The sequence below is a fragment of the Otolemur garnettii genome, unplaced genomic scaffold, assembly GCF_000181295.1.
Source record: "Otolemur garnettii isolate 467f Iridium unplaced genomic scaffold, OtoGar3 scaffold00011, whole genome shotgun sequence".
NCBI lineage: Eukaryota > Metazoa > Chordata > Mammalia > Primates > Galagidae > Otolemur > Otolemur garnettii.
The window spans coordinates 28,758,325-28,771,900 of NW_003852406.1; the positions used below are offsets into that span (position 1 = coordinate 28,758,325).

The 13,576-nt window shown below is 35.3% G+C and overlaps 1 protein-coding gene across 1 annotated transcript in view; it reads left to right on the plus strand.

Annotated features, from left to right (window-relative positions):
- The window catches only part of SCAPER (S-phase cyclin A associated protein in the ER), a 444,723-nt gene that overhangs the window by 108,877 nt on the left and 322,270 nt on the right, over positions 1-13,576 (plus strand). Inside the window, exons 11-14 of the mRNA XM_012801961.2 lie at positions 3,313-3,483; positions 4,358-4,433; positions 4,633-4,750; positions 4,999-5,110. Of these exons, the coding sequence (XP_012657415.1) occupies positions 3,313-3,483; positions 4,358-4,433; positions 4,633-4,750; positions 4,999-5,110 (477 nt within the window). The remainder of the gene's footprint in view (positions 1-3,312; positions 3,484-4,357; positions 4,434-4,632; positions 4,751-4,998; positions 5,111-13,576) is intronic.

Below are 13,576 nucleotides of genomic sequence, written 5' to 3' on the forward strand. Positions count from 1 at the left end.
GGGGATTCAAACCCACCACCTTAGGTGTACGTGGCTAGCGCCTTAGCCGGTTGAGCTATAGGCGCCGAGCCAACATTTTCAATTTTTAGTGAAAGTTTGGAAATGTTCAGAATAATGATGTATGCAGATATTTATTTGCATTTCACTCTGTGAAATAGTTGCAGTTTTATAGGGTTGATTGACTCGCTGTTTAAACTATAAAGCTCCACTATGGGGTAAGAATCTTTTCAAGTTTTCAAGGAGTTAATCTAAATATTCTGGAGAAGACACAGTTGAGAGAGGAGGTAGAGAAAGTACATGTAAGAGCTTACTTTCTGTGAACTTAAATGTATTCAACTATAGTAATTACATTTTGAATATTGTTTTGTGGCACGTTGACAACAGTTAATTTCTATAGTGTTTGTGGATTTACAGAGAAGAGCTCATGATGAACAGAAATAATCTCTCCTTTACACATCTCCACCCCATTTAATCCCCCAGGGCCAACATTTGTCTGTTGTGGGTTGGAGGGCATGTCTGCAGAGGGGAACCTTTCCAGAAATACCAATGCTCAGTCTCCACTCCAGAGCACATATGTAAATTGGGGTTGAAGCATTTGTACTTTTTAATATCATTAGTGAATCTATAATTGGTTTTCAGTAAACAGCACATATTTAAAGTATACAGATTAATAAATTTTGACCTGTGTTTACACTTAGGAAACTGTCATTATAATCATCATAATAAACATATTGATTACTCTTAACAAAAGGATTTCCCTTTCCCCCTTTTTACCCTCCCTTCCTGCCCTTCCCTTTACCCACATCCCAGGGAAACTCTGTTCTGCTTTATTTCATTATATATTAGTCTGCATTTTCAGAATTTTATGTAAATTGAATTCTGTAATCTTTGCTTGGCTTCTTTCAGTAAGCATATTTACTTTGAGATTCATCTGTGTTGCTGTGCGTCTTAATTGTCATTCTTTTCATTGTTTTTAGCATTCTGTTGTGTGCATGGAACACAATATGTTTATTCATTCGGGTGCCTGCAGACATTTGAGTTACTTCTAGCTTTTTTTGTTATGAATAAACCATGCCATGAATATTTGTGTACACATATTCATGTGAACATGTTTTCATTTCTCTTAGGAAAATATCTAAATCAGATTTTTTTTTTTTTTTGAGACAGAGCCTCAAGCTGTTCCCCCTGGATAGAATGCTGTAGCATCACAGCTCACAGCAACCTCCAACTCCTGGGGTCAAGCGAGTCTCCTGCCTCAGCCTCCCAAGTAGCTGGGACCACAGGTGCCCGCCACAATGCCCAGCTATTTTTTTTTTTTTTTTGGTTGCAGCTGTCATTGTTGTTTGGCGGGCCCTGGCTGGATTCGAACCCGCCACTTTGGGTGTGCATGGCTGGCGCCTTAGCCACTTGAGCCACAGGTGCCGAGCCTCTAAATCAGATTTGTTGGTAATATTATTCAAGTCTCTTATGTTCCCTACCAATTTTTTGTTTAATTTTTCTGTTGAGATAGGGGTATTGAGCTCTCTGAATTTAACTATGAATCTATTTCTTTTGCAAAAAAACCAATTTTATTTAGGTATAATTTACACATAATGCAATTCGTCTATTTAAAGTTTACTATGAAGGGCTTTTTAGCCTGTTCATAGAATTGTGCAACTATCTATGAACCACCATAATCACTTTTAGAACACTTTTGTACTCCCAAAAGTGCCCATTAGCTGTCAGTCCCTTTCCCCCCACTCCCACCTTTCCAGCTCTAGACAACTGCTAATCCGCTTTCTGTTTGTGTAGTTTTGCCTATTTGGAGCATTTCCTAGAAATAGAATAAAATATGTGGTTATTTGTGACTGGGTCATTGCACTTAGCATGTTTTAAAGGTTCATCCATGTTTTAGCTTGTTGTGGTACTCCATTCCTTCAAATGAGTATATTTCACTGGATATACCACATTTTGTTTATGCCTCATTTGATGGATATTTAGGTTCGTCCCACTGTTTGGCTGTTATGAATAATGCTGTTTTAGGTATTCACATGCAAGTTTTTGTGTGGATACGTTTTTGTTTCTTCTGGATATATATTTGGGAGTGGAATTGCTTGGTTACATAAAGTCTGTTTTGCCTTTTGAGGAACTTTCAGACTGTTTTCCAAAGTGGTAACACCATTTTGCATTGTCATTATGTTTATTTTCTTTGGCAATCCTATCAGTTTTTGCTTCATGTATTTTGAAGGCCCATAAACATTTAGGATTGTTTTGTCTTCTTGATGAATTGACCCTTTTACTATTATGAAACAACTTTTTGTATAGCTGGGGGGTTTTTTGCCCTGAAATCTGTGCTTGATGTTAATACTTCAACTTTCTATTGATTAATGTAAATCTTTTACTTGTAATCTGTTTGTATTCTTTTTTTTTTTTTTCCAGTTTTTGGCTGGGGCTGTGTTTAAACCCACCGCCTCTGGTATATGGGGCCGGCACCCTACTCCTTTGAGCCACAGGTGCCACCCTGTTTGTATTCTTATATTTAAATGAGATTTCTTACAAGGAGGAGGACATGACTGGTCTTGTTTTTGATCCAGTTTGACAATATCTGTCTATTAATCGGGGTGTTTAGACTGTTTACATAAAATGCGATTATTGGCAAGGTATCTTTAAATCTGCTGTCATACCGTTCTTTTCTCTCTCACCCACTTGTTCTTCATTCCCTCTTTTGTTTTTAATAATTTCACTTTATCTCTTTTGTTGGCTCTTGCTATAATTCATAATTATTTTTTATTGCAGTGTTTAATTTAGAATTTATAGTGTACATATTTAGCTTCTCATGGGGCTTATTAATGATTCTCATGCATATTGTTTGTATTACTTTTAGTAAGTTAGATATATATGTTAAGAAAGTATCATTACCTTTACAGTATACATTCTTTCCATCTACCCATTTTAGTATACTATTTTGGTTTTATATTTTGTGAGTATATTTGATCTGTAATGTTTTGAACTTGGCACTCAAATGAAATTTATATTTTATCATTAATAATACCTATTATTTATGTAACTTCACAGTTTCTCATACATAGCAGTCTGGTAAAAAAGGTAAGTTATGGATTAATGTTCCATTTTATGGAATACCAAATAGGTTCTTGGTTTTGAGAAATTTCTAAGTCATACAACTAGTAAATGGTTGTGCCTTTATTGGACTGCAGTTCTAGACCTATGCTGTTTTAAGTATATCATTGAGTTCATGTTTTAAACATAAGAAATGATTACTTAACTTTCCAGTCCAGTGATGATTTTTCTTATTATTCTTTTTTAACTATATAGTCCATGGCAGAAGTCCTTGCTAAAAAGGAAGAGCTAGCAGATCGTTTAGAAAAGGCCAATGAAGAAGCCATTGCCAGTGCTATTGCTGAAGAAGAACAGTTAACTAGAGAAATTGAAGCTGAAGAAAACAACGATATCAACATTGAAACTGACAACGACAGTGATTTCTCTGTGAGCCTTTAGAATTTGTAATGTAATTGTTTAAAACTTATGTTTAGAAGTGAAATTATTAGGCCAGAACGACTTAGAATCCCATCTAGACCTATCTAACGTTATTTATTTAAAAATCATTCTTAGTTATCATCATTATTCTTGGGATGATTTGGATGTACATGATAACAATACAAAATCTTTTTGTAGCACTTTACCATTAAGTATTTCCATATATGATGCAATTGACAAGTTGGAAGTTGTTAATCTCATTTTACCAGTCAAGAAATTGAGTCTCACAGAAATTAAGAATTCAACATTACTCAGGTTATAATTGCTAGAGACTGAAGGAGAATCTAAGGTATTTTACTTTTTGAATTTTGTTAACAAAAAGCAAATGCTACACTGCCTTCTGTTACTAAGTGCTCAGGATATTTATGTTCATGATGGGAATTTGTTAAAGAATATAAATATTTTCTTTATGTTTTACATATTGTAGATGTTTTACATATTGTTTTACATATTATTGTATTAAATTTTAATGCCCAACAAATAATCTTTACCTCTTTATTTTTTATTTTTTTCTTTACCTTTTTAATATGTGCTTTGTATGTGTTAGTGTTTGTGTGGTAATTATGTAAGTCTAGTATATTTCTTTCTAAATTTATTCCATTAGTCTCTATTCTTAATGGCTAGAGGGTATTAAAATGTATAGGTTATGGCATTTTAATTTGACAATTATTGTGATTCTACAAGATCTGTAGCTTTTTTCTTGTTTTCAACTGTTCATTAAATGAAATTCATTAACAGGTATGAAAATTTCATGTATAATTCATTTTTAAGGTTATAATTGTGTTCAGAGATTCATTTTTTCATTTCCCTTATTACATTTTAGGCCAGCTTGGGCAGTGGGAGTGTATCTTTCTGTGGTATGTCTATGGACTGGAATGATGTCCTTGCAGATTATGAAGGTATTGTGTTTGTGTGTGTATGTATTTGGAGTGTAGTAACAGTGGGATAAAATAAATAATCATGTTTTATAGATATTTTATATGTAAAATAATTTGCAGTGATAATGCTGTTGCCATTTAGAAATTTGTTCTTCAGTGTTGATTTTGTAGAGGAACTATGTGCTTGAACAATCACAGTGCTTTTCTTTCATTTGAATAGCTCGTGAATCTTGGCGCCAAAATACATCTTGGGGGGATATTGTAGAAGAGGAACCTGCTAGACCTCCTGGGCATGGAATTCACATGCATGAAAAACTTTCTTCACCATCACGGAAAAGGTCTGGCCTTTGGAAATTAGTTTGAAATGTTTTACAGGAGGGAAACTAGCCACTCTTGACTACTAAATAGATCTGTTTAGGCATATTACTGCAGGACAGTTTCAGATTCATTGAAAAGTGACAATGCTTTCCTGAAATATTGGGCCAAAATTAGTTAGTATATTTTAAGAATTTCAGAATCTAAAGAGAACTGTCTTGGCCTACTCATGTAAATGTTTGTGTTCTTGTTCACTTGTCTGTATTAACAGAACAATTGCAGAATCTAAGAAGAAACATGAAGAAAAACAAATGAAAGCACAGCAGCTACGGGAAAAGTTACGTGAAGAGAAAACCTTAAAGCTTCAGAAATTGTTGGAAAGGGTGAGTTTTTTCTTTTTTTGATTTTTAGAAATTATGATAGTCAAATTTGTAGGCTTGTTTTCAAATAGACTTTTTCAGCTGATCTGAGCGAAGCTGAAAAAACAAAATTAAATTTGCTAGGAAATAAGGCATGTCTTTCTATTGAATTACAGACTTTGTCATTCCCAAATGATCTAGTAAATTGATATTTTTCAGGGTTGGCGTGGATTACTGAAGCTGTGCTTTGTCTTTTGCCATTTTTGTTGAAGGGTTTCCTCAGGGAGGCTTATCTAAAGTGTGGAATGACCTGGTAGGATGGTTTTGAATTTAAGATTGTCAGGTTTTAGTGTGTGTCTGCCGGTGGGCAACTCTTGTTTGTTGTTGGTTCTGGCTTTTAATACTATATGTGTGGTTATGACCAGCGTATCTCTGGCCAGGGTGCAAACTACCGCTGTGGCCCACAGTTGTTGTTAGTGCACGTCCATATGTTGCCAGCCCAATAGCCACATGAGCACACAGCTGCAACTGGTGCTGTTCCTAATTGCCACATGTGTGTGTGTAGCCAGACTTCCCCCAGCCCCTGCTGCCACCTGCCTTGGCTCCCACCCATCTTCACTCCTCAACAGAGAGTCACTACTGAATATCTCAGCAGCCTTCGTGGCTGCTGCAGAAATGTTGCAGCTTCTGTGTCCAAGGACCACACAGTTACTGATTTTGTCAGTCTCAGCTCCATGAGTTGCCATGTCATTTCACACCTTTAGACCTGGAACTATCACACTTCCTTGTGCTTGGCACCCTGCATGCTACTAGGCCCAGTACAATAATTTGCAATTCCTGCATTCTCTCCAGATTGGTGACCCCATCCAAGTGATTGCTTTTCCTTACCCGTAAAGTCTGGACAAGGTGACTCCTTCTAATGTGTAGACAGCAATGCAAGGCTATAAGGAGCATGAAAAATTAGAAAAGCATGAAACCATCTATGTAACACAATGTATTTCCAGTAAACCACCCAAATAGATCTATGCATTACTTGAGAAACTATTCAAAACAACCTGTTTAATAGAAGGTAAATAAGGTATAAGAGAGTACAGATAGATAATTTTATAAAATCCAGAAAATTGTACAATAAGCTGAGGAATATAACTTAAAAAATGTAGTGAAAGCTTCAACAGCAGATAGTCAAGCAGAAGAATCAGAGAACCCAAAGAGATTTAAAGGGGCTTAAAGCTTTCAAAAAAAAGAAATAATAACAAACCCTTTTCAAATCTGGAAAGGGAAAGAGATTCAATCTCATAGAACCCCAATAGGTTGAAGATGAAGTCTAGACCATGGCTGGGTACAGTGACTCACACCTGTAATCCTATTACTTTGGAGGGCCATGATGGGAGGATCACTTGGGCACGGGTTTAAGACCAGCCTGAGCAAGAATGAGATCCCATCTTTTCAAAAATTGGAAGAACTAGCCAGACATGGCTAGTTGGCTCAGCTACTTGGGAGGCTGAGGCAAGAAGATTGCTTGAGCCCAAGAGTTTGAGGTTATGGTGAGCGTGATGCTGCTGCTGCACTCTATCAGAGGATCAAAGGGAAACTGTACTTCAAAAATATCTAGGCTGGTTGTTTTCTAGATGTAGTCACAGTCATCATCCTGGGATTACCGGGGATAGAAAAAGGTATTCTATGTGAGTTGAGACCAAAAGCAAGCAGAAATAGCTATTCTCATCTCAGATAAAATAAACTTTAAATCAACAGTGGTAAAAAAACAAAGCTGGTCATTATATGATAATAAAGAGAACAATTCAGCAAGAAGATACAACAATCCTAAATATATATTTGCATCTAACACACAGCTCCCAGATTCGTAAAACATATTCTACTAGATCGAAACAAAGAAATAAACATCAGGATCGTAAAAGCCAGGGACTTCAATACTCCACTGACAGAACTGTATAGATTATTGGGGCAGAACATATGAAAAAATGCCCAACATCACTAATTAGTAGGGAAATGCAAATCAAAACTACAATGAGATATTACCATACCCCTGTCAGAATGATCATTTTTAAAAAGTCAAAAGACAATAGATGTTGGTGTGGGTGCAGTGCAAAGGGAATGTTCATCAACTGTTAGTAAAACTACTGTGGAAAACAATATGGAGATTCCTGCAAGAACTAAATGTAGACCCACCATTTGATTTAGCAATCTCACTATTAGGTATCTACCCAAAGGAAAATAAGTCATTGTACCAAATAGGCACCTGTACCTGAATGTTTTGCTACACAGTTCACAAATGGAAAGATACGGAACCATCCCAAGTGCCTATCAAGTGATGAGTGGATTAGGAAAATGTGTGTGTGTGTATTGTGTATATATATGTGTCTGTATATTTGTGTGTGTATATATATGCACAGACATACACATGCCACAAGAAAGAAGGAAATACAATGTATTTGGTGGTAACAGATGGAACTGGAGACCATTATCCTAAGTGAAATATTTCAGGAATGGAAAAACAAATACTGCTTGCTCCCACTTATAAGTAAGAGCTAAATAAGGTATATAGTGTATGGTTATAACAAGTATAATGGATATTGAAAACTAAGAATGGGGGAGGATGTAGGAAAGACAGGGAAAGAAAATCTCCCTTTCATGTACAATATGTTAATATACTATTAGGTTATGGGTACACTGAAAGCTCTGACTTCAGTATGATCCAATTAATATAGGTAATAAAAAACGCTTGTGCTCCCTATATTTTTTGAAATAAAAAAGATGATTCTAACCACAAACATGAAATTTATTGTAAATACACAAAAAGTAAAGGGAATGAAGTCAAATCAATCAAATAACAGAGAAAGTAATAGAAGAAGAGAGGAAATAAAAATCTAGCAAAACAGAAATAAAGACAATGACAATAATAAGTTCTTAAACTACCAGTAATGATTTTAAGTATAAAGATATTAAATTCCCCAATCAAAAGGTATAGAGTGGCTGAATTAATAAAAGAAACAATACTCAGCCATTTGCTATCTACAAGAGCGTCAAACAGACTAAATGTGAAGGAATTAAAAAAATACTCCATGGAAATCATAACCAAAAGAAGGCAGATATGGCTATGGTAATATTAGACAAAATAGATTTGAAGTCCAGAACTTTTCCTAGAGAAAACGAAGGTCATTAAATGTTGAGAAAAGGATCAATTCAGTAGCAAGATATAATAATTATATATAATTTGAACTGATCATTAGGTATGTATGAAGTAAATATTGAGAGATCTCTAGGGAGTAATTGATAGCAATATGATAGCTGTAGCAGACTCCAATATCCCATTTTCAGTAATGGATAGGACATCTAGGTAGAAAATCAGTAAGAAGCACCTGACTTGAGCACCTATCCTGAGGCTACCCAGGAGACCATGAACAGAAGATGCTTCTATCATCTAGCAAATTATAAGGGAGTTAGGAGCTCTATGCCAGACACTTCTATCACTCAGCAAATTTCAAAGATCTTAGAAGCTGTGTTAGAATCTTCAGTTAAAGACCAAATATTAGGACAAAAGATTTTCATAGTACTTTCATCTAAAGAGTTTTAAGAGCTATATCAGGAACTAGGGCAGAAACTAATATACTGTATATATTTCTTATTCTTTCATAAAAAATGAAGTGGTTGAATTGATTGTCTTTTCCATCTGGCTGTTGTATCTTTTACCATTTCTTTTGTAATACATCAGCAATAGTAAATAAAGTGTTTCCTTGATTTCTTTTAGCCTCTTTAGCAAATTAATCAAATTTGAGGAGGGAGTTGTGAGAACCCCTGGTTTATAGCTAGTTTGTTCAAAGTAGGTAAGAACCTGGGACTTGGGATTGGTAGTCACAAGTGCAGGGGCAGTCTCATAGGACTGAACTCTTAACCTGCGGGACCAGGTAGATGTCAGAATTGAATTGAATTATAGGACACCAGCTGGTGTCAGAGAAAATGGTCAGTGTGGGGAAATACATTTAAATTTATTTATGAGATTGTTACTCTGTTGCAAGAGTAGAAAAAATAATTTATTCTCTTAAAACTCTCATAATCATATTATGAGGCCACCATCACCCTGATTCTTAGTTCAGACAAAAATGACACAAGAAAAGAAAACTATAGGCCAGTGTTCCTGATGAGTATAAATGTAAAAATCCTCGCTGGAATATGACAAACAAAAGTCATCAATACATCAATAGAATTGTATACCAAGATCTAGTGGGATTTATCCCAGGAATCCAAGTATGGTTAAACATTTGAAAATCAATAAATGTGATATACCACATCAATATAGTGAAAGATAAAAACCACATGACTATCTCAACAGAGGCAAGGAAAATGCTTGAAAAAGTTTAATATCCTTTTGTTAAAAAATCCTAAACATAATAAGTATTGAAGGAAATTCTTTCAATACAATAAAGGCTATTACTGTGATTTTAATGTTCTTCTCCTCCAAAACACATTTTGAAATTTAATTTTGCTGTGACAGTTTAAGACGTGATTAGGCCATGAGGGCTCTGACCTGTTGAGTGGATCAATACCATTGTCTTGGGAGTGAGTTCCTTAGAAAAGGATAAGTTCAGCTCCTTCTTTTGCATCCCCTGCCCTGCTCTTTTTTCCTCTTACCCTGTTACTATCTTCTATGGTGCTGATGCTGATATCTTGATATCAGATGTTCAGCCTCCAGAACTATGTTAAGTAAATTTCTTTTCTTTATAAATTACTCAGTCTCCAGTATTTTGTTATAGCAATACAAAACAGACTAAGACAGCCTTATATGAAAACCTTAGAGGTAATTTTATAATTAACTGGCAAGCTGAAAGCTTTTCCTCTAAGATTTGGTAAAAGGTGAAGATGCCTACTTTCACCACATATTTCCAACATAGTACTAGAAGTACTAGCAAAAGCAGTCAGTCAGGAAGAAGGAAAAAAATGCATTTAAATTGTAAGGGAAGAATTAAAATTATCGTTCTTTGCAGATAAGATGATCATATACATACAAAATCCTTAAAGACTCCACACACACACACAAATAAAAAACTATTGGAAGTTATATGCAAAATAAGTCAAGTTTCAAGATACAAAATCCACATGTAGAAATCAGTGGGGTATCTATACACTAACTATGAGCTATCTGAAAGGGAAATTAAGAAAACAATTTTATTTATATGAGCAAGGAAATGAAAATAAAATAAGAATTAACTAGAAAGGTTAAATACTTATACACTGAAAATTATAAAATATTGATGACAGAAAATAAAAAAGGCACAAGTAAATACAGACATCCCATGTTCATGGACTGGAAAGTTCATGGATTAACAATTAATACTGTTACAGTGTCCATACTATCCTAAGTGATCTACAGATTCACTGCAGTCCCTATCAAAATACCAATGGCTTTTTTTTTACAGAAATAGAAAAACAATCCTAAAATTCATGGAAGACCCTGAAGAACCCAAGTAATTTTGAATAAGAAGAACAAAGCCTAGAGGCATCATACTTTCTAACTTCAAATTTTATTACAAAGGTATGGTAATCAAAACAGTATGGCACTAGCATAAAAACATACACTAGACCAACAGAACATGATAGATAACCCAGAAATAAACCCCTGGATTTATGGGCAACTAATTCTTTGACAAGACTGCTGAGAACATACAATGGGAAAACCATAGTCTTTTAAACAAATGATACTGGGAAAACTGTATATGCATATGCAAAAGAATTAAATCAGACCCCTATCTCATATTATACATAAAAATCAACTCAAAGTAGGTTAAGGATTTGACCATAGGACCTGAAACTGTAAAACTAGGAGAATACATGGAGAAAACACTTTTCAATAGGCCTTGGTGATAGTTTTTAAAATATAACACAAAAATTATAGGCAACAAAAACAAAAATAAACAAATAGGGTTATATCAACTCTAAAACCTTCTATACAACACATTTAAAAAACAGTGTGGAAAGCCAACTATGAATTGGGAAAAATATTTGTAAAACATCTATCAGATAAGGTGTTAATATCAAAAATATTTACAGAACTTACGCAGCTTGGTGGCAAGAAAACAGCTTGACTCAAAAATGGACAAAAGACTTAAAGAAACTCTTCTTAACTAGAGAAATTCAGATGGCTAACAGTTATATATATGGAAAGAGACTCAGCATCTGTAATCATCAAGAAAATGCCAATCAAAAGTTCAGTGAGATAGTACCTCATACCTATTAGGATGTCTGTTATCAAAATGAGAAAAGGCAAGCCTCGGGGAGGATATGAAGAAAAGGGAATCCTTGTATGCTGCTGGTGGGAATGTATATTAGTACAACCATTATGGTAAGAAATATGGAATTTTCTCAGGAAATTGAAATAGAGCCAATATGATCCAGTAACCCAAAGGAATTCAAATGAGGATCATGTAGAGATATCCACACTTTCACATATTATTTTCCATAATATGGAAACAGTTCAGAGGTCTGCTGATAGATGGATAAAGAAAATGTGGTATATATATGGAGGGCTATGCTGTGCTTACCACCAACACAAAAACGTGGCATATGTATGATATGTGTGTATATGTGCATGTGTATGAAATGATACTATCCAGCCTTAAAAAGAGTGTGTGACAACCTGGATGGAACTAGAGGACTTTAAGCTAAGAGGAACAATCAAGACACACACAGAGAGATACGAACTATACGATCCCACTGAAACGGGGAATCTAAAATAGTTAGATTCATGTAAGCAGAGAGTAGAATGATGGAAACCAGGGGATGGGGGAGGGGGAGATGGAGTGATGCTGGTCAGTGGGTAAAAAGTTTCAGTTATGCGCGGTGACTGATTTTTATTGATTGAATATATAGCATTATGGCTATAGTTAAAAAACAACCACCCCCCGCCCCCCCAAAAAAAAACTATAGGAAAAGTTGGCTTTATCTTTAAATTTGAAGGTCTTTTTCAGTAGAAAATCATTAATATAATGGATTATAAACTGATTAAAGGAGAAAAAACATTCTTTTTAACAATAATAAAAAAGGATTATCAGGTTTGAAGAAGTGTATATAATTATATACACAGTGTATATAATTATATACTATTTACTATTATAAATAGTAAAGTTCACTGGAACTTCGTGTGTTAAGAGCAGTGTAACTATTGATCAGTATGGTATAGTGGAAATATCATGGGCTCTGGAGATAATACAGCCAGGTCAAATTCTACTTTTGTCACATAATAAGCTATGAAACCCTGGGCAAGTTACTTAACATTATTGCATTTCAGTTTCTATATCTGAAAATGGCAATTGTAATTACTAATCTATCGTGCTTAAATAAGACAAGTATATGAAACAGTGGCAAAGTGCTAGGATGGATGTTGCTCACTATATGGTCACTTGTATTGTTACTTTCACATGGCAGACATAGATGAGAACTGTGTTAGTTATCTGTGCTGTGTTACAGATAACCTCAAAACTTAACTAAAGCAGGCTCGGCGCCTGTGGCTCAAGTTGCTAAGGTGCCAGCCACATACACCTGAGCTGGCAGGTTCAAATCCAGCCCAGGTCTGCCTAACAACAATGATGGCAACCAAAAAATAGCCAGGCGTTGTGGCGGGCGCCTGTAGTTCCAGCTACTTGGGATGCAGAGGTAGGAGAATTGCCGGAGCCCAGGAGTTGGAGTTTGCTGTGAGCTGTGATGCCACAGCAGGGCATCAGCTTGAGGTTTTGTCTCAAAAACAAACAAACAAAAAACCTTAAGCTTAAAATAGCAAACATCAGTTCGCAATTTCTGTGGGAGGGGCAATCAGGAGTCGCTTCTCTAGTGATTCTGGGTTTCTCATACAGTTTTAGTCAAGTTACCAGTTTGGGTAATAGTCATCTGGGACTGGAGGAACCACTACAAACCAGTGTCTTGATGACATGGCTAGTGGTTTCCCCATAGAAAATAATGAGAGAGAGAGAGAGCGAGCCAGCCTGAATGAGCACAAGGAACATAAGAGCATTGATAATATGGAAGCTGTACTATCTTTTATATCATCTCTTTTGTGGTATTATTTTGATCATAATCCTGACACAGTGTTGGAGGATATTACACAAGGATCTGAATACCAGATGGCTTAGATCATTGTGTACCGTTTCAGAGGCTGCACGCTACAATCATACAGTGTGGCAGAAGATGTATGACCACTATATTGTAGTTACAGGTGGACTCTTGTGTAACCTTGTACTAGCAAGGAATATTAATATGCATAGGTTAAGCATATTATTTGCATTATTTTTCATGTGTAGTTTAACTTTAGAAGAGATAATTGGGCAAATCTGAATGTTTATGAAAATGAGGTAGCCCAAGATTCTCTTTAGTAAAATGGTAAAGTTCACTGGAACTAGAAGCAATTCTGTGATTTTCATTTTATCAGAATCTCAAGAATGTGTTATTTAGAATGAATAGATTAGATATGAAGATCAGTCTCTA